This window comes from Sinocyclocheilus rhinocerous, unplaced genomic scaffold (genome assembly GCF_001515625.1).
Source record: "Sinocyclocheilus rhinocerous isolate Xijiao unplaced genomic scaffold, SAMN03320098_v1.1 scaffold295, whole genome shotgun sequence".
NCBI lineage: Eukaryota > Metazoa > Chordata > Actinopteri > Cypriniformes > Cyprinidae > Sinocyclocheilus > Sinocyclocheilus rhinocerous.
This window is the reverse complement of record NW_015647035.1, coordinates 1,950,274-1,971,227: the sequence shown is the minus strand read 5'-3', so window position 1 is coordinate 1,971,227 and position 20,954 is coordinate 1,950,274. Positions and strand designations below refer to the sequence as shown.

The window sequence follows — 20,954 nt, the reverse complement described above, 5'->3', positions numbered from 1 at the left end:
ATTTTTTCTCCGCCATCTTGATTGATGCTTATAATGAAATTGTGGTGTGCGTCATGGCAGGCGTGGCGTACTGATGTGTTCACTGCGCAGACTCATTGGCATGATTGAGAGCAAACGTGAGAGGTCACGGGCCTACGGCAGGGTGTGGCCAAGTAAAAAATTTAAAATCTCCAAAAAATCGCTAGTTTTATTTAAATATAGCTAAAATAGCTCCTTGTCGCAAAAAATAAAAAAAAGTAGCAGCTACAATGAGAAAGTAGCTAAATTTGGCGACAAAATCCCCAAATTGGCAACGCTGGAAAGAATGTGAGAATAAAGCTCGAAGCACATCTGTTCAACTTCTTGGCTGTAAGCATTTACCATCAGGCACCATTGGGGCAGCCTGGGGTCCTTGAGCAGGAGGTTGTCGGCACGGGTGTGTTACATTACAGTCTCCTTCAGTTCGCCCTCCAACTGGCCGGACCCTGCACATTGGCTCAGCGCTGGGAATAAGTTCAGCAGTCGCGCCTGAATAACCTCACGCCACTCCTTTTAACAGGTAAGTCAGTGAGAAACGCAGAAATCATATACCGCGGACATTTCAGCTTTCTACCTAGTGCTAGCGTGTTAGCTCGCGTTAGCTGAATCGCTCAGAACTCGGCCTGTCCTAATGTCACAGCCAGAGAGACGGAGCAGCCCAGAGCCTGAGATCAGTCACAGCGCGACATGAGCACAAGTCAGCGGCTTTCAAACCTCATCTAACGTTATAGCGTGGCTTTAATTGACAGATCGCCGGCTCAGTGCTTGGCTTCCCGCAAGCTGACATGATTGCTGGAGCCGCTTGACCCGTGTCGCGCTGGTCATTTTTAGTGCTTTTATTTCTGTTTTAATCACAGTTCGTGCTTAACTTCTTTCTGTTTCGTTTAAAGTCGTCAGGGTGTCCGCCAGCGCCATGCGGGTTTCCTGCGGCTACTGAAAATAGGGAAGGAGATCCGCAATTAGCCTTGCCCTTACTTTGCCCTTTATAATAAAGCAGTTCTCAGACCCGTCTATTAATTGAGCTGATTTTACTATAAATCTATAAGGTTGCTGCACAAGAGGGTGCATTTTTCTTACATAGAAATGAATACTCCGTTTTTTTTAGGCTAGAAGAACTAGTAAGTAATTGTTTCTATGGCGGATGAGTATTTCATAAGCAGCGGTAATGTAGTTCTTCCTGAAAAGAAAGACATGGAAACGCCTGTCAAGCCTACAGGTCCAGACATTCCTTTTACTGCCCTGTATGATAAAGGTCACAGCGATGCTTTATATTATATTTAGAGTAAGTTATATTCTCTGTTTGGAAATGTAAATTTAGTATATTTCCTAATATTTGTTGTCTGAGCATTATTTGTTACATTAACAGTGTTTGCAGGGCATTATTATGTTGATATTCCTCCAACATTCTTGTTAGATTTTTTTTATTCCCCTGCTGACAGGTTTAAATCAGTCTGGTACGGAGCCCGGGAAGTCACCTGTAGGAGGGAAAAAAAACAATCCGTGGCGACGGTTTTGCAATCCGTCCCCTCAGGATTTGTTAAACCGAGGGAACAGTGTAAGAATTAGTGAGTACGGTTTATAAACTGAGGGGACGGATTGCAAAACCGTCGCCACGGATTGTTTTTTTTTTCTCCTACAGGTGACTTCCCGGGCTCCGTAGTCTGGTTTGCTGGTCTTAGCTGGTCTTCCAGTCTGCTCAGGTTGGTTGATGGCTTCTTTCTAAACTAAAGCTTGGACTGGCTAGGAAACCAGCTAGACCAGGCTAAACCAGTTAAGACCAGCAAACAATCTTATGCTGGTTTTACTTTATTTTTCCCTGTTCTTTTTAAAGGGATAGTTCACCTTCAGTTGCTGGTCCCCATTGACTTGCATAGTATTCCCCCCCCTTGTGAAAATCTCGCATTGACTTAAGGGGAGGTCACATTACACTTCATTCCATTTGCTGTACTTCCGTTCATACGCATGCAAATGCGCGAGACTGGAAACACAAGCACAACAAACAAACTTGAACTTTGGAGTACAGAGTGGGGATTGTACATTTTTCCATTTTGGATTTATTATTATTTGTTAAATGCTGAATTTATATATTTTTTAAAAGACGCCACCAAGCATGACGTCATATCACAACCTTTGCAGTGTCCAAAGAAATTGAGTGCTCAAAGTCTAGTGTGACCATCTTTTTACTGGGGTAGAATATTCAGAATTCATGCAACATGATATCTTCATAATTTAGCATTCTGATTGGTTGTCTTTTTTTCCATCATTGTATACTGCATTGTGATTGGTCTCTTACTTGAAATTCCATGATGAATACAGCGATGACACTGTACAGTTCCTGGATGTTGTTCTTGATACACAATCAACTGCAAACACATTATGCAGACCTTACACTAAAGCCTAGCTATTTTTTCATTTAAGCATCTCCGCCCCTTGCCTCCACACCTTCCCCAGGCTTCTTCAGTTTTATTCCTATAATTGCTTCTCATGCTGACTTGCACACATGCTCCACACTTATAGATTAGTGTGGAGTGAGTCCATGCGTCACTTCCTAACTCGGCGACTCAGTTAGGAGTGGCCTGCTGTCAATTCAGATTAGCTGGAGCAGAGCAGCTGCATTCAGGCTGGGTCATTTATCAAACTGATATGACACTGGCTCACTACGATTACCCATGGAAAGCTAGAGATACCGTAGACCACCCAAAACATCCCACCACTTTATTTCAAATGGCTCAAATCAGTTGTAACTGAATGTGTTGGTCTGCTTCTGCACAGCTCTATTAGTTATGATGTTCTTCTGAGTCTGACCCACTAATTATTCCAACATGCTTTTTTTTTTTTTAAATAGATAAAATGGCAGTTCCCCCAGCATATGCTGATCTTGGCAAGTCTGCCAAAGACATCTTCAACAAAGGATATGGTAATGTATATAATAATCCACTACATCATTTGAAAATCACCGTTAGTTGTCAGTTAATGTTGTAATAGTTTCCTTTGGTTTGTTGTCTGAAAGGATTCGGTATGGTGAAGCTCGATGTCAAGACAAAATCAGCCAGTGGAGTGGTGAGACTTTTCTTTTCATTAAATGTGTGACCCCGTCACTCCTAAGTGTTTGATTGAAAATACATAAGCCAGTTCCATGTACATTACAAATACATTTATATTTATGCATTTTTTTAAGATGGTTTTATCTGAAGCGTCAAAAATGAACAAAAGCAATTTGTCAAAGAGCCAAAAATATTTGTAATGTACAAAGCCAGTTTTATTGGACAACTAGATTAGGAAGCAAGCTAGAAGAGAGGAGAAAAGTATGCATGTAACCTATTTCATATGTTGGTACTTAATGCTTTAATTATTAAGAATTATTTAATAAAACAATACACCTGCTCCATGAATATATCACTATGATCTGAAATATTTCTCTTTAATATCTCTATAGGAATTCAAGACCTCTGGTTCCTCCAACACGGACACCAGCAAAGTGGTGGGCAGCCTGGAAACCAAATACAAGAGGTCTGAGTATGGTCTGACCTTCACAGAGAAGTGGAATACTGACAACACCCTGGGCACAGAGATCATCATTGAAGACCAGGTCTGAATGTGTTTTCAATCACTTAATGATGAAGGTGCAGGTGTTTTAGCATGAATAATAATGCTCTTTATCTCTTTTTCAGATTGCAAAGGGACTGAAGTTGACCTTTGAAACAAACTTCTCACCAAACACAGGGTAAATTTTTAATTTTCTTCACCGAAAAGCTTCAGATTTGGTTTGAAGCACAGATTTGTCTCAGTGCAGTTGGGTCAGGGGAGATGAGGGATGGTGTCATGGCGGCCCATAACTCAGTATTGTATTGATGCATATTCAAGGTTACGTTCACACAAGCTCGACAGCATAGTCCTCATGTTCTGAGAACTGTAAATCGAGTGGCACCTGTCTGGTGTCGTTGGGGTCTGTGCTCTCAGATGACAGAATTGCTGACATGGCCTTCACTGATGTATAGTTCATGACGGGGGCTTTGGATCATGTAGCAGAGAGGTAAAGAGCAGCGTTTGTCTCTGAGCAAGATCAATGGATTTAATCACCTACTGAAACCGTTTAAAAGTTTGGGTTCGGTAAGATCAGGTGCGGACTTACCAATTAGGCAAAGTTAGGCGACCGCCTTGGGCCCCCAAAAGCCAAGGGCCCCCTAAAATGCTTTTCATATAGGATATGCGCATTAAGCGCTGACACGCGAACGGTTGCTGTTTACGGTGTTTGTTACCACGACAACCGGAAGCAGAAAATCGTGCTATACGCACTTTCATGAGATCGGGTTAGCCTACAACAATGAATTTGTTGACTATTTCACAAATGGGAATACAAAGAATTCATGACAATGTTTACATTCAAGCTAATTGGACACAACTATGGGGCACCATTGTGCAGCAGCAAGCATCACAACAAAAAAGGAACCTCAAGTTTGATCTAGGAAAATGTGTGCAAATGTATAGGGCCCCATTCCTATATTTTGCCTGGGGCCCCCAATTCACTAAATCCGCCCCTGGGTAAGATTTTTAAACTTTTTTTCGTAGTAGTCTTTTATTCTCACCAAGGCTGCACATGTTTGATTAAACATACAGTCAAAGAGTAATTTTATGAGATTGTTACAAATTAAAATAACTGTTTCTCTTGTAATATATTTTAAAATGTAATTTATTCCTGTGATGCAAAGCTGAACTTTCAGCATCATTACTCCAGTCTTCAGTGTCGCGTGATGCTCACATGATTCTAATATGATGATTTGCTGCTCAAGAAACATTTCTTATTATTATCAGTGTTGAAAACTGTGATAGATTTAAGATTCTTTGTTGAAAGTAAGAAAAGTGTTTATTTGAAATGTAAATCGTTTTAAAATCATAAATGTCTTTACTGTCACTTTGAATCAGTTTAACACATCCTTGCTGAATAAAAGTATTAATTTCTTAAAAAACAAAAAAGTCTTACTGCCACCAAACTGCTGTATGCTCTGTTGTAGGCAATGCAAAATGGGCCATCATGTGTTGGTTTGTTCTAGTCTCAATATGAGCTGTGACTTGAGCTTTAAGTTGTTTATAAAATGGTGCAGTCAGTGAATGAAATGGTATGACCAAGGCATGACTTTATGTCCTTCACTACAGTATCTGCAGCTTCTCATTTAGCATTTTTTGAATTCAGATTAATTAAGGCTTAAATGTAATGTAGGCCTAAATAGATGTTTTATGGTTCAGTGGTCCAAAACAGCATTTGGACACTTAAGTAACACTTGGGCAGAAATAAGTATGAATAAGTATGAACAATAAATGTGGCATTTAGTTTTAAGAACTAAAAAATGTAGAGTTTAAGAAATATAGAGTAAGCACACTTTTCAAGCTAAATATTTAAAAGAGTTATTTTGGGGTTTAAAATGATAAAACTGATATACAGATCAAAAAATAAGACAAATATTGTAACACTTCCTGTTTGTCTAAAAGCAGATAAAATTGCTAAAATGTAAACTAAAAAAAACCCACAAATACTATGACATTATTGAAATACTACTAAAAGAGATGGTCTAGAATCAGCTATTTGCCACTTGTTTTGATATGTTATCTAAAGATGAAAATGATATATATTTGAAGTGTGGTTTGATAGTTCAAATACTTGTGAAGAAGACTGCATCATTTTTTTTCTAGAGTCATTTGTTAAACTAATTATATCACTTGTTTGATGGAAAAGAGTATTAACAATCCAAACGGTTTATATTTCTGCAGATTGTAATTTTGGTTTATAGCTAGTCAAAAGGCAAATAATCCATATGTTTTAAGTACCTTTTTATAAACAAATGTAATTCCACTAAATATGATGCTAAATTGTGTTTATTTTCCCTCATGAACAGAAAAAAGAGTGGAAAAGTTAAGACTGCATACAAGCGTGAGTACGTCAACCTGGGCGGTGACGTTGACTTTGACTTTGCTGGTCCAACCATCCACGGCGCTGCAGTGGTCGGCTATGAGGGATGGCTCGCCGGTTACCAGATGTCCTTCGACACTGCCAAGTCCAAGATGACCCAGAACAACTTTGCTGTAGGCTACAAAACAGAAGACTTTCAGCTGCACACTAACGTGTAAGTCCTGAAGCATCACTACATCATTCTAAGTGCATGAGACTGGGACCTGGTTTATTTTAGTGGGGAGAAGTATTGATATAGTGAGAATTTATGTACACAGAGTTCGCTTAGACATCAGGAATTTTACTGCATGTTGTCCCCGGAATGACACATTGCGTTTCCATTAATAGGACAAATGGACATGGACAATCTGGACAGGATTTTAAAATCATGATTTTCTTTTCATGCCTACAAATATAATGACAAATAATAAAGTATTCTTAAAGTTATGGAGATTTCTGCACTAAATGTGTCATTTTTGATCGTTCTTGAAAATATTTCAAGAAATTGCTCTTTGTGAGTGATCTCAGTAAAATTACAAGAGAAAAGTAATTTGTATAAGCATCCAGGAGTTAATGTGCCACTGTTTGATTGATTGATCGATTTGAGATTTAAGGACAAGTTGTTTTTCCTAATGATCTAGTCTTAATGATTTGTCTGTCCCTGCAGTAATGATGGCTCAGAGTTTGGTGGCTCCATCTACCAGAAAGTGAGTGATAAGCTGGAGACAGCGGTGAATCTGGCCTGGACAGCAGGAAGCAACAGCACACGCTTCGGTATTGCTGCCAAGTATCAGCTGGACAAAGACGCTTCCATCAGTGTGAGTGAGCTCGTATTGCTTTTACACAAATCATACGTTTCAGAAGTAGGCACCCATTTGTTTTTGCATCTGATCCCATAAAATAACATATTTCTAAATGTACTTTCTCCATAATAATAAAGGGTGTAGGGAAAAATTGGTTCACTAATGTATGCTGATGCTTTCTTGAATGGTTCTTAATCATAATTATTAAATGATATTATCAATCTGCAGTGTCCTTTATACCACTGGTATGTACACTGCTTTGCACATTTTGTATGTCTCTCTTATTTGACACACTGTTTAGTTCATGGAGCTCTCTCCTAATGAGCTGATGATCTGTGTTAAATAAGCGATACGTATAAAATGTGCAGAGCAGTGGGTCCCCCTGGAACGGAATTGAGAACCACTGCTTTATAGCGGTGTAAGGTGCACTTACACTGTGATAAATTTACCAGCCAAACCCAAAAAGGCTGAGTAACCTTTTTTTTTTATGGCATCTTACAAAACAACCAATCAATTTCTTGCACCATGATCTATATTTAGAGGAAGTAAGTGTATTTACACAAGCATTACAGTAAGAGGGCACAATGCATCCCATGCTCAAATGTTGATCAATAGCTCTCCTACACAGCCAAAGATGTGAGCTGAATGACAATGACAAAGTTTAAGGCTATTGTAATGCAAAAAAACAAAAGCCCCAGAGCCGTCTCCGATTTTCTGAGAGCAGGCATACTCTGGTACAGCTTTTATATCGATTCTACACACTGAATTTAGCATCGACTCACAGTAACTTGTGAAAGATTTGTGCCCCTAAAACTCAGAATGTGTTTGTGATTTGAATGTTACATTTGGCTTTGCATGTGAGCATTATGTCAATATTTTCCTCTCTATTCAACAGGCTAAAGTGAATAACACCAGCCTTGTCGGTGTCGGTTATACTCAGACTCTGAGACCAGGTACAGTGATGAGTTTCTCTATATGAGTTTCCTGTATTATTATTTACACTTGAGAATTTATTAGTGAAAGCCATTGATTTCTTTTATTTTGTATCTCACAATAGTTTATAGTTGGTAACATCATCTGTCCACCACACAATATGATTCACTTCGGCTTTGGAGACTGATAAAATAGGTTGTTTAGAAATACAACCCATTTATGTGGTTAAGATGCTGTAAAAGCTGCAGTGATTACATTTGTGATGGCTTTTCAGGTATCAAGTTGACCCTGTCGGCCCTGGTTGATGGAAAGAGCATCAATTCCGGAGGCCACAAGCTGGGCTTGGGCCTGGAGCTGGAGGCCTAAACCTGCTCCTGCTTAACTTCAGGGACAAGGGAATATCAGAGAAATCTGGCCTTAGCTCTAACTCCAACAGCAACCAGCAGGGGGATTCCAGATGGAATGGGATGTGTGTAAAGGCTCATCAAAAGCGATCATGTTTCTTTTTGTCACCTCCTAATGCCCTTGTTTGTTTTTCATTTGTAGTTGTTCTCTTCTAGACATTCAGCTACAAATTAATTTCTTCATCTCTCTCCAGCACTGCCACAGTAATGATATACTCTCTGGGACGGAGGGCGTCTGTGGCTTTCTGTTGTGTTCCCTTCTCAGTTAGCCGGTGGTGGGTTTGGGGTGGATTTGTGACAAAACTGTCTCTGATTTCATCATTTGTATTGTATCTGATATTCCTTAGTCGTCTGAATGCGATTCAAGCAACCACTTAACTCTGTATTAAAGGTTATACCTGCTATTATTTAAATACTGTTATACTGTTTTTTCTTTCCATGCACGCAAGGACAAGCTTAAGCAGTTTATTTTTCCTTCGGCAGCCTTCTGGAGTAACCGTTGTATGTGAAGTCTGCCCTTGAACGGAGCAGTTTTTGGGTAGCCTAATGGGGAGATAAACGCTGGTGCTCCTGTGCTGGCATGACTGGCCTTTTGTTTTCGTTTGCAGCACAGACGACTATCCGTGGCACACCGTGATGGCAGAACGGGTCTTGTGGGTGTGGTTTGAGTTCAGTACCCTTTGCTCCCCGTGTTGCATTATGACCTTAATTCCCTGAGACCATGCATTCACAACACCTGAGAGGTCCTTATGTGTATGTTTGAACTTTTCAATAAACTATTTGAATTCATCTATGACATTTTTTGTTGCTTACAAAGCAAATTGGTTCTCGTACTATAAAGTCTAGCTCAGAAATATGTTATACCCAAAAACGATGCTTAATGTTAATACTCTTAGACAGCAAAATTAACGGGCTTATTCACATTATTCGCAAATGGTAGAAGAGAAGCATCTCATATCTTTCATTGACAGAATTCATGTCACATAGTAAAAAAATAGTCTGGTATGTTGCTTGTGTTCTATTTTTAATGATTGTTTCAACTCTAAATGGGTCGTCAGTTTTCACATTTGATTTAATCCTTCCATTTGTACTGACCTATTTAAGTCTAAAAGAGTTGATATTGTAATTAGGCCAACAAGGACAAGTTGTTTATTATGGTTTAATATGACAGCTTTCATTTAATGTGGGTTCACTGTTACTGGGAAATATCACTTATGCTAATTATGCATTTGCAAAAGTTTTCAATTTTCTTGATCATTGTGTTATCTCTGTGAGTGGTAATATTAAGTGTTTTTCTTGTTATTATTATTATTACTTTATTAGAGTGTCTACTTTGATATGTAAAAATGGTGCTGTCTTGGGTCACCATGTAACACTACCACTGGAAATTTTGATGTTGGTAGGACTTTGTAATGTTTTTGAAAAAGAAGTCTCTTATGCTCACCGAGGCTGCATTTTTAAAACATCCAAAATACAGTAACAACTGTAATATTGTGAAAATATTTAAAATAAGACATTTCTTTAAATATATTGTAACATTTATTTTTTCCTGTGATAGCAAGGCAGAATTGCCAGCAGCCAGTCTTTAGTGTCAGAAATCATTCTAATATGCTGATTTTCTGCTAAGAAATTGATCAATAATAATAATTTATGCATTTAGCCCCAGTCTTTAGTGTCAGAAATCATTCTAATATGCTGATTTTCTGCGAAGAAATTGATCAATAATAATAATTTATGCATTTAGCCGATGCTTTTATCCAAAGTGACTTGCAGTGCATTCAGGCTATAAATTTTTTTACCAGTATGTTTATGTATGTTAGTATATGATAAATTTTGAAATCAGTCGGTCACCATGTAACACTACCACTGGAAATTTTGATGTTGGTAGGACTTTGTAATGTTTTTGAAAAAGAAGTCTCTTATGCTCACCGAGGCTGCATTTTTAAAACATCCAAAATACAGTAACAACTGTAATATTGTGAAAATATTTAAAATAAGACATTTCTTTAAATATATTGTAACATTTATTTTTTCCTGTGATAGCAAGGCAGAATTGCCAGCAGCCAGTCTTTAGTGTCAGAAATCATTCTAATATGCTGATTTTCTGCTAAGAAATTGATCAATAATAATAATTTATGCATTTAGCCGATGCTTTTATCCAAAGCGACTTGCAGTGCATTCAGGCTATACATTTTTTTACCAGTATGTTTATGTATGTTAGTATATGATAAATTTTGAAATCAGTAATGCAGCTTATTATTTTTGTGGGGACTGATACACTTTTTCTTTAATTAATAGAAAATTCAAAAGAATAGCATTTATTATTTTGTAACATTATACATTTCTATACCAGTGGTTCTTAATCCTGGTTGTGGGGACAAACCCCCACTCAGCACATTTTGCATGTCTCCCTTATTTAACACACCTGATTCAGATCATCAGCGCATTAGGAGAGAGCTCCATGAACTGAACCAAGTGTCTTTGCTGAATAAAAGCATTAAGTTCTTCCAAAAAGATCCTGCTGACCCCAAACATTTGAACTGTACTATGTGCAATGTGAAAGGGTCCTGAAGTAAAACCACCTGCCAGCCACTGCTCTGTCAACTGTGGAACTGTCAGTATCCAGCACTGGTACGGGCTTTGGTAAAGTGGATGTAATTTTTTTTATCACTTCAGCTCAAGATGATATATTTTACCCTGCCTCAAAAAAACTGAGATGTCTTTAAAAAATTGCTGCAGGGTTTTTCTGGGTAAAGAAACCTTAAGTGAGTTCCTAGGAAACACATACAATAATTAAATGTCTTGTAATCATTTATAGATGAATCGCTGCCATATTGACAAGGGAATATTTAAGCTTATGCAAGTACTGGTTAGCAAGTGTTGCAATCGATAAGTAGAAAAGCAGCAGAGGATGAAACACCCACATTACCAAACAGTTTACAAAACTCAATACTGTAGTTCCTCTATAGGAAAAGCTCTTGAATTAACATACTGTCAAACACCGATATGCTGCAATATTTATTCAGTTAATATGTAGCATTGTTTTGATACATACATTTGGCTGATCAGAGCGAGGGACGTAGCAAAATAAAATCTTATACATTCCTCATGATTCACATTCATTATGTACACGCAGATCACAGTGTACGCATGCATCTGCATCAGAAACATCACACTTCCTGAAAGCAGTTTCTAAAAGTCATGCTCAACTGAGATCGTCTGTCACGCAATTGTAATTTATATTAGATTCGTCAAGGGGGCTATTTGAACATTCTCTTTTCTCATTTTTTCCCCCCCTGCTGTTTATATTCTACATTACACTAGAGGGCTTAGTTGTTTCTTCTGGACCTTTGATGTCCACGTTGTCCTGCTTGCTGCTCTCTTTGACCTGCTCTGTCTTCTACAGAGCTTTAGCTTCTGTTTTGGTTGGCGTCTCAGATTTTGCAGACTTCACTTCATGTGCACCGCTGACTTTTGGGAGTTTCTTCATTTTTAACATCTTTGCTGGTTCCACTGCCTTTGGTTGTCACACTATCCACCTCTACAGTTTTTTCAGGCATCTCCTCTTTGCTTTTTTTAATATCCTTTTGCTCAGGCTTTGCATCAGATGTTAATTCCTGAGCGTTGGGGGGTTGATTACTCAGTATTTCATCAACCTGTTTCTCTGTGACTTTAGCTTGCCCTCCGCTTGTTGTTGCACTTTCAGAACTGCTATCGCTTTTGCTCTCCTCCTGTTTCTTTGACTTTTCAGGTGATTTTTCTTCCTTATCTTTGGAGAGGTCCTCCTGTGTCTTTTCTGTTTCTTTCGGCTTAGCATGTTCAGCCTTTTCTGTTTTGATGCTGTCTACACTGTCACTTTTGCGGACTTCCTGTGTCTGTGACTTTTCAAGTTGTGATTTTTCTTCTGCAACTTTGGAAAGTTCTTCTTTTGTCTTTTCTGTTTCTTTAGGCTTAGCATGTTCAGCCTTTTCTGTTTTTACACTGTCACTTTTTTTGTCCTCTGGTATCTGTGACTTTTGAGGTCGTGATTTTTCTTCAGCAACTTTGGAAAGGTCTTCTGGTGTCTTTTCTGTTTCTTTTAGCTTGCCAGTTTCACCCTTTTCTATTGTCACACTTGCTAGACTACTACTGCTTTTGCTGTCCTCCTGTTTCTTTGACTTTTCAGGTTGCGATTGTTCTTCTGCATCCTTTGAAAGCTCTTTTTGTGTCTTTTCTTGTTCTTTAGCCCTGATACTTTCACCCTTTTCTGTTTTCATGTTGTCTACCAGTTCAACTTTGCTATCTTTTACAGACTCCTCAGGTTTATGTTCCTTTTCGTCTTCACTTGATTGAGCCTCTTGCTTTTTCCCCACAAGTTTCTCTGTTAGTTTGTTGTTATCCTCTTGGTCTTTTCCCATAGGCTCATATTTCTTAGTTTCTTCCTTTACAGTATCAGATTTGTCTTTTTTTGCAGAAGTGTCCTCTTCAGTAGTCTGTTTTCCACTCTCTGTATGTTCGGGAGCTGCTTGTTTATCTGGTTTAGGAGTATCTTCCTCTACAGGTTGCACTGGAGCTAATTCTTTCTCTTTCTCTGTTGATTTTGCAGTTGTAGATTGTTGAGATGAGATTTTAGCATCTTCAGTTTTTGGAGAAGTTACCCCAACGGTCTCTCCACCAGGCTTAGGTTTTACTTCAGTTGTTGCTTCAGGATCTTGCGGTTCCTGAGATGGTTTGTCTTTTGGTACAGTTTTTGATTTCTCTGGTATTTCTTGCTTTTCTGACAGATCTGGTTTGGGAACATCTTTCTCTGTCTCTTCAGCTTGTTTATTTTCCTCTTCAGGTTCTTCTACTTTTCCCTGCACGTCATTCTTCAGGTCTTTGTGCTCTGTGCCTTTTGCATCTAATTCCTCATCTTTATCTTGTTCATCAGTGGCTTGTTCTATACTTTTCTCTCAAAGTGTTAAACTCTTCCTCCAGGTTCTGGCGGTTTATCTCAATTTGATGCTTTTGAAGGCCTATCTCATGAACTTGCTGCCTCAGACTACTAAGTTCTGATTCATACTCTTTGGACAGAGAGGCAGAGGATTTTGCTCTCTGTCTAATGGCCTCAATTTCTTTCTCTAGCGCTCTGTTTTGGTTTTCCAGGTGATGAACCTTCTCGATGAATCCCGCGAAGCGGTCATTGAGCCCCTGCAGTAATTCTTTCTCACTAATTTTCCTCAGATTCTTTCCACCTGCATATTTGTTTGAAAAATCGAAGCTTTCTGCCGGTTTAGCGGCGAATTCGCTAAGGATTGCATTACCTCTCAGCGGTGCTGTGGACCCAAAGCTAAAGGCAGACTTTGAGGTGAGTTGTGATGAAGGACGTGCCGTTTGGTACCGGTACTCTTCCCGTGTCCGGCCAGATGAATGAAGAACACGCTCCATTGTGAGGCTGGTGCGTTTTCCTTTGCAGCGTTAGTGAAAATGATTCCCTTTTATATACTGCAATAGATGCTAGGTTAGCGGAATGGAGCTGCCCATACTGGATAAATGCACAGAATCAGCTGTTCAGCTCAGCATCCTGCGCACTCGCTCACTCACTCCTCCTCCGCCGATCTCCAGGGAACAGACGTGGCGTCACATGAACTCCTCACGTCCGCAGATTCCCAACTCATATGCTGCTTTAAAATAGTTTTAGCTGGCGAAGCTAGAATACACATATATTGTGAATGTACAGAAAACGGCGCTTTAATGCCATTTATTTCATTGTCAAATTCAGAAATTCTGGGAAAAAAAAGAAATCTCGAGCCTTTCCATTAAAATCAGTAGCCTATCCGAGGAGCACAACAATTAGCCTAAGTCTTGTAAATATTTATTTAAATATTACTTTTTATAACAATCAAGTAATAATGTACCTAATTAGTTTTAGTAACAAAGTAATTAACTTTTTTATGTGTTATTGATTATTTAAATCTAAAGTTTGCTCAGTATAATCCCCCTGCTTATTAAAATGATGTAGGCTATAATTACATAAAAGTATAATGACATCATCATCCTCTCTTTCAGTGTTTGAACTCCTCAAACACAAGTAAGTGCCTCTTTTAAAAAAAAAAATCTAAATCAGTAGAGTACAATCTGTCAACACTGTCACCATGTGTACAGAAATATCAGCATTAAATTCTATTTATATTAAACACCTTGTAGTGTCATGACCTTCAGCTGAGGTTATCAATGGCTTAATGAACCGTAAAGCAATGTTACTTTTAAAAAGGCATAGTTAGCCTACTGTATTCCCCATTTTGGATTACACTTTAGTTTGGCGATCAGTTCTCACAATTAACCAACTATTAACTATGACTTTTGCCTCAATAAACTTACTGCTAATAGGTAGTTAGATAGTAGCGAAGTTTAGGTATGGGGTAGGATTAAGGGATCGAAAATATGGTCAGATTTAATAAAAATAAAAAATAAGGAATTAATATGTGCTTTTAAAGTAATAATATAAACAGCCAATATGCTAATAATATGCATGATAATAAGCCACTATAGTGAGAATTGGTCCCTAAACTTAAGTGTTCTCCTTAACTTGTATTAAAATTTTATAGCCTATAATGTAGCTTGAGATGGCAATTTGTCACTAAGGCATCTTTACACAGCTGAGTTAAGGCTGCTCAAAATTCTGTGTAAAGACATAATGTTGCATAAAAGCCATACTAAATTATGCCTGCTCTGACCTGCCTCAGCCCCTAATATCAAAGTATATGGTTATCATTTCTGTGTAAATGGATTTAAGCCACCTCTGAGCAGCATTAAACAGTATCATATATGCAGTGTAAATGTGGCATTAGAATGTTTAAAAACTTTACATATTTGTTCTTTTTAAAATTGTTTTCTTATATTTTTGGAGATGTTCTATTGTTGTCTGCTAATGTATTGTTTTTCTGGTTTAATACATGTAGAAAAATCCATATTATATTCCTGCAAGCTCAGCAAAATTGTTATATACTGTAGGGTATGTGATTTTCAGCAGAGCTGTGACAGCTTTTAATCTATGTTGGTGTTATTATATAACAACACTACTGTTTCATCATATTGTCAGATTTGCAGATGTTTTACTGCAGTAGCATCATTCTTCAAGCTATAATGTACATGTTTGTGCTGCAGAAAAGCACAAGTCAGCTCTACATTTTCGGTCATGCTGAGCGGTCACTGAGCTGGAATCAGTCCAACAGCACAGCTTCTACATGAGCAGCCAATAACAACATAAGCACCACACGTCTGCCTTCTCATGTGAGGGCATCTAGTTTAGAAATAAGTACTTTACATTTACTATAACATATTATTTATATAGTCTTGACACCATTAGTGCTTGTTTCTATTTAACATATTTGTCATTTGGGGGGGGGGGTAAAGATTTAAGATTCAAAAACCCTGGTTTCCATAAAAATAATAAATAGATTTATTTTTATTGATTGATTGAGACCGTAAAATAACTCACAAGGTTTGTGTGTGTTTCTTGAGCTCCAGATAAAGCAAAATTCCTGCAGCTAATTGAAAAAATTAGCAATTTAGCTTGTATTGGCTGCATATTTTAAATAAAAACGACAAAGTAAACAAGTTATTGCTTAGTTCCACTTAAATAAAGATGCTGCTGTGTGTTTCTTGAGCTCCAGATAAAGCAAAATTCCTGCAGCTAATTGAAAAAAATTAGCAATTTAGCTTGTACTGGCTGCATATTTTAAATAAAAATGACAAAGTAAACAAGTTATTGCTTAGTTCCACTTAAATAAAGATGCTGAACTCTGACCAGTTGTCATGTTAATTTATCAACATAATTCATCATATTTTAGACGCTGGAACAACTAAAACCACTGATAATGTTCAATATTTCCTTCAATTCAGATACAGCAGTGCATCATAAAGTGGCATAAAGGAAAAAAAAATTCATCATGAAAAACTGCATTACATAACTGCATACAATGTGTGTACAAATTGAGGTTTAACTTGAAAAGACAAATAAAGACTATATTATGTTAATGTTTTTACACAAATGTCTGGTTGTCATCTACCTGGCAATTAATTGATTATAATGAACATTTGGAAAAACAGATTATATACAAAAAAATACATTTATATTTTATTTAACTCTGCTAACACTCAGTGGATCAAAAAGGAAACAGCAGAACTATTGCTATGGTCATTACATGAGAGAAGATTACGACTGGAACTTGAACAGAGATTAAATTTATCTCTCCTAATCATCTTTGTTCTCTGTTCTAAAGGAATGAAAGAACGTCCGGATCTCATATGTGTCCCGTCTGTCATGCTGAAGGACTTTCCTCAATCTGTTTTTGCATGCGATCCATTCGGTGGACACTCGCCCCAGCATCATTCCTTGTTTATAATGCTCAACCGCAGCTCTCTCTGAGCCCAACCTGTACTGTTTGAAATCCCCATACATGCGATGCCAGGCTTGACGGTCAGCTGGCTTCAGGTCAGGAAGGGCAAACAGCTCAGTGAACTTCTGCTCTGCTTTAGCCATCTGCTTTTGTTCTGCATACCTCAGCGCTAACTCCAGTCGTGGGTATATGTAGCCTGGGTTTAAACTGGTACCCTTCTCTAAATGGTGAATGCAAAGGCCCAGCAACTCTGGATTGTGTATGTCATTCATCTGCATGGCTTTCCAGCGGTAGTTGTTGGCAATCTCATGATGTAACCATGATGAGTCTGGTGCTATCTTCAGCATTTCCAGCAACACTTTCAGGGCCTTGTCATAAAACTGCTCTTTCTTCATGAACTTTGCAACATGCAAAACAACGCTGAGGTTATCTGGAGCCATCGTGAGCGCTTGCTTCATGTATTGCCATGCCTCTGTGCTATTTACGTTCTTTGTGTTCTTGTAGCACTTAAGCCCCAGATACACATGGATCATTGCATTGTCCGGGTCCAGGTTCAGAGCTTTCTTCAACTGGAGCACAGCAGGAGACTCTTCAAATCGTACACGCTTGTATTGACCAATCTTCAGTCCCTCCAGACGGAACAGAGAAAAGGCAAAGCCTGTGTTCCATTCCTTGTCATCCGGCTCTTTCTGTAAAGCTTCAAGGAAACTCTCCTTGGCCCTGATGTAGGTCTTTCTAGAAAACTTGAGAAGCGACCAGGCTTTTTCACTTTGAACTTCTCTGTGAAGCTCTGTTGGAGACGGAGCAGGGAAAGCTCTAAGGATTTCATTTACTTTCTCTGTGTAAGTCTCAGCCTCAGTCACATTGCCCATGAGACTGTGCACCCAGGCCAAGTTTCCATACGTCACAATCACATTGCTGTCATCGTCCGGATGTTCCTTCTTTGCTAGTTGCAGGTTCTTAAGCGCCTCGTCATTAAATCCTTGTAAATGTTTAATAAAGGCCAAAAAATTGAATTCTCTTTGTTTCAGGTTTCCTCCATACTCGCATTTCACTGCCAGTCTTTCACGAAACTTTCACTTCGAGAAAGTTAAGGTCAGCATCTTCCTTTTGCAAGTCCCAAGTAAAGTGGCAGGACAACAGTTTAAGCTTGTCCTCAGACATTCCTGTATTGTTTAAAATGCAAAATAGATGCAAATGTTTAAACTCTTGAAGTTTTTCTTTCTCAGTTTCCTTAAATCCATACAGTATAGTATAGCACATGGGGAGCAAGACACACACAAAACATGGAACAGAGTCTGACAATCTGACTGACAGCTTATTTTTTATGACTTACAGAAAAACATTAAATGATCAGTAAAATATAATTTCCATAGTGTTTTCTTAAATATAATTTCGAAATCAATTAAAAAGTATTCTAGATTAAAGGCATTCACTGATATAATTACAGCATATTTATAGTAAAATTGTTTCTATTATTGATGTAGAGCTGCTTAATTTATTTACTTATTGATAGAATTATTAGTCACATTATGAAGTCGTACCTTCTACAAATCTCCGAGTTCCTCATCCAAACGTTGTCTGATTGAACATAGTCGCCGGGAGGGTTTTTATAGGGAAGGTTAGGTTACCTAATTTTGGGAAAGTTTCACTTTCCATCTATTGCTCTGATTAAGGATAAACGAAACTGTAAGTGTACAACGTCAACATTACAACCCAGTAAAATGTAATACTGCTTCAGTTTATGCGTGCCAGTGAACAGTTCTAGATCAGATAAGGGATATGTAAAATTACCATCAGCGACTTTAAAATGTATTTAATAAATTCGCTGATATAGCTACGTTGATCTAATAAGTTGATCTTACAAAAACAGTTGTGACTGTAACTTTAAATATCAATGAAATACTGTAAAGTACAAAAAAAAAAGAGGAAAATTACAAATAATCATGTTGCACACAGTACTTAAAACAAATAATTAAGTTGCACACAGTTGAGTAAGTAGCCTACTAACAAGTAAATAGAGGTTTTCGCACAGGACAAAAAACTTGAAACCGAAGAGTAATGACGCCATCTAGTGGAGAAACTTTATTGAATTAGCTGGCAAAAAGATTATTATTATTATTATTATTATTTTAATAATAATGAGATTTAACCTCCTTTGCTTCAATGTTTATTTTTCAGCTTAATAAAATATATTCATTTTCTTGGCCACAGGTCATTTTTTTTTTCATGAACACCAGACAGTTCTGTTGAAAAGTTATTTGTGACCCTGGACCACAAAACCTGTAATAAAGTAGCACAGACATATTTGTAGCAATAGCCAAAAATACATTGTATGGATCAAAATTATCGATTGTTCTTTTATGCCAAAAATCATTAGGATATTAAGTAAAGATCATGTTCCATGAAGATATTTTGTAAATTTCCTACCGTAAATATATTAAAACTTAATTTTTGATTAGTAATATGAATTGCTAAGTACATCATTTGGACAACTTTAAAGGCGATTTTTCTCAATATTTTGATTTTTTGCACCCTCAGATTCCAGATATTCAAATAATTGTATCTCGGCCAAATATTGTCCTATTATAACAAACCATTCATCAATGGAAAGCTTATTTATTTCAGCTAATTGATGATGTACAAATCTCAATTTTGAAAAATTGACACTTATGACTGGTTTTGTGGTCCAGGGTCACATTTATTTTAAAAAAGTAGATTTTTTTATGTAAGTCTTTATTTAGATCATTTATTTACTGTTAAATAATCTAGATTATCTTTTGATAGCCAGTGTCCGGCCATCTGCAACAGTGAGCATACTGAGATCAATCCGCTCGTCTTTGTGTAACTTCTTGTTCAGTTTGTCTATGGTCTGTGAGGAAAGGTCATCTTCAGCTGGGTTAATGACCCGTCCACCCCAGAGGACCTGAAGAGCAGAGACACCAGTTTACTCGTAGCCGAACAGGAAAGGTGGGAATATATTTGATTTATTCATGACAATATTTGTAAGACCATTTAAATGAATCCGTAAGACCTAGCTGGTTTTACAGGTACGAAAGGTACAAAAGCTGTCACTAGGGCGGTACCTTTTCAAAACGTACACTTTTGTAGTGTATTTACAAATGGGTTTGTTTCAAAGCAAACTAAATAGACTGTACTACATACTTACATTTTCAATAGCTACAATGCCACCCTTTCGAACAAGCTGGAGTGACTTTTCATAGTATGTTTCATAATTCTTCTTGTCAGCGTCAATGAACACAAAATCAAATGTTCCAGCTTTACCAGCAGTTAGGAGTTCATCTGTAAAGACACAAGGATGAATACATAAAAAATGATATATTACAATTGTTTTTCATCTTTACCCAAGGTTTCAGCTGCAGGTTTAATGCGAATATCTATTTTATCTTCCACTCCAGCCTAAAACAAAAAGTGTTGGAAGTTAATTTTACATTGTAAATCCCTAGTGAACATCAAAACATTTTTATCTTTGCCTTTCCCAGACATATAGGGTGTTATTTTAATGTCATATTATAAAACTATAGGATACAAAGAGAAAATTGTAGACAAAGCACTTTGATGTTTAGCTTTGTGTAAATATCAGCACCCAGGTGTACATTCACATCTGTCTCTATCAGCAATCAGTGTAGGGTCTGATGGACATTTCTGCATCTCTGCCTTCAATCGCTACTGGTCAGCTGGGCTTTATACTGATGACTGTGTTCTTACAGTGGCAGGCAGTAGTCAATATCGAAATTGAGACATGTGTAGGTGTATGTGTATGTGTATGTGGAGGAGCAACTTAACAGATACAGTGTCCTAATAAAACTAATTACTCCAACTGCATAAACATGCACAGAATACTTTTACAAACTTGTTTTGCCTTGGTTTACCTCCTTAAAAAATGGCTTGCTTATATTCACGTATACCTCATTAATTTTGCAGGCCACCACGAGTCCATTCTCAGGAACTACCAGAGCCAGATTTAAGGCGTTATATCCTGTGTACATTCCTAAGACAGATGCAAAATGTGTTTTACAGGTAAGGAGTGAAAAGCAAACACATGATTTTCATGATTTATGTTGCTTTCACTCACCAATCTCAATAGGTTTATTGGCTTCTATGAGTTTTGCAAGGTTAGCCATAAACTGAGCCTGCTCAGCTGCCACCATCATCAGGTTTTTGGGATCCTCCATAGTTCTCTTAAAGGGGTCATACGATGCGATTTCAATTGTTCCTTTCTCTTTGAAGTGTTACAAGCTCTTGGTGCATAAAGAAGATCTGTAAAGTTGCAAAGACTAAAGTCTCAAATCCAAAGAGATATTCTTTATAAAAGTTAAGAGTCAACCACGCCTACCTAAAACGGCTCGTTCTAACACGCCCCCACATACCTACGTCACTATGTGGGAAGATTTGCATAACGCCGCCCAAATGTTCACACAAAGAAAGAAGGCGTAACTTATATTCTCGCTGTAGTATTGTTGTTGCAGCC

At 37.7% G+C, this 20,954-nt stretch overlaps 4 protein-coding genes and 1 pseudogene across 4 annotated transcripts in view; 1 reads left to right on the top strand and 4 right to left on the bottom strand.

Annotated features, from left to right (window-relative positions):
- The first annotated feature begins 360 nt into the window (after positions 1–360).
- LOC107708445 (voltage-dependent anion-selective channel protein 2-like) lies at positions 361–8,749 on the top strand. The gene is made up of 9 exons (XM_016512678.1): positions 361–538; positions 2,864–2,935; positions 3,029–3,078; positions 3,455–3,607; positions 3,690–3,742; positions 5,910–6,137; positions 6,630–6,780; positions 7,661–7,718; positions 7,973–8,749. Exons 2-9 carry the CDS (start codon positions 2,869–2,871, stop codon positions 8,062–8,064), a joined length of 852 nt encoding a protein of 283 aa, XP_016368164.1. The 5' UTR covers positions 361–538; positions 2,864–2,868; the 3' UTR covers positions 8,065–8,749.
- Positions 8,750–11,329: 2,580 nt separating this feature from the next.
- LOC107708377 (immunoglobulin A1 protease autotransporter-like) lies at positions 11,330–12,499 on the bottom strand. The gene has a single exon (XM_016512575.1). It carries the CDS (start codon positions 12,497–12,499, stop codon positions 11,558–11,560), a length of 942 nt encoding a protein of 313 aa, XP_016368061.1. The 3' UTR covers positions 11,330–11,557.
- A 508-nt stretch (positions 12,500–13,007) lies between these two features.
- On the bottom strand, positions 13,008–13,650 carry LOC107708376 (neurofilament medium polypeptide-like). The gene has a single exon (XM_016512574.1). It carries the CDS (start codon positions 13,506–13,508, stop codon positions 13,008–13,010), a length of 501 nt encoding a protein of 166 aa, XP_016368060.1. The 5' UTR covers positions 13,509–13,650.
- Positions 13,651–16,265: 2,615 nt separating this feature from the next.
- Positions 16,266–18,250, bottom strand: LOC107708392 (interferon-induced protein with tetratricopeptide repeats 1-like; annotated as a pseudogene).
- A 2,159-nt stretch (positions 18,251–20,409) lies between these two features.
- Positions 20,410–20,954, bottom strand: part of LOC107708375 (catechol O-methyltransferase domain-containing protein 1-like) — a gene marked incomplete at its 3' end in the record, with an annotated part of 2,179 nt that continues 1,634 nt past the window's right edge. Inside the window, exons 3-4 of the mRNA XM_016512573.1 lie at positions 20,559–20,664; positions 20,410–20,474 (exon numbers count right to left, since the gene is read on the bottom strand). Of these exons, the coding sequence (XP_016368059.1) occupies positions 20,410–20,474; positions 20,559–20,664 (171 nt within the window). The remainder of the gene's footprint in view (positions 20,475–20,558; positions 20,665–20,954) is intronic.

Coding starts and splice junctions, on each gene's coding strand:
- LOC107708376 (XM_016512574.1), bottom strand. CDS start 13,508: ATGGAGCGTGTTCTTCATTCATCTGGCCGGACACGGGAAGAGTACCGG.
- LOC107708377 (XM_016512575.1), bottom strand. CDS start 12,499: ATGGGAAAAGACCAAGAGGATAACAACAAACTAACAGAGAAACTTGTG.
- LOC107708445 (XM_016512678.1), top strand. CDS start 2,869: ATGGCAGTTCCCCCAGCATATGCTGATCTTGGCAAGTCTGCCAAAGAC. Junction 2,936..3,028: donor CATCTTCAACAAAGGATATG/GTAATGTATATA, acceptor GTTGTCTGAAAG/GATTCGGTATGGTGAAGCTC. Junction 3,608..3,689: donor AGATCATCATTGAAGACCAG/GTCTGAATGTGT, acceptor TCTCTTTTTCAG/ATTGCAAAGGGACTGAAGTT.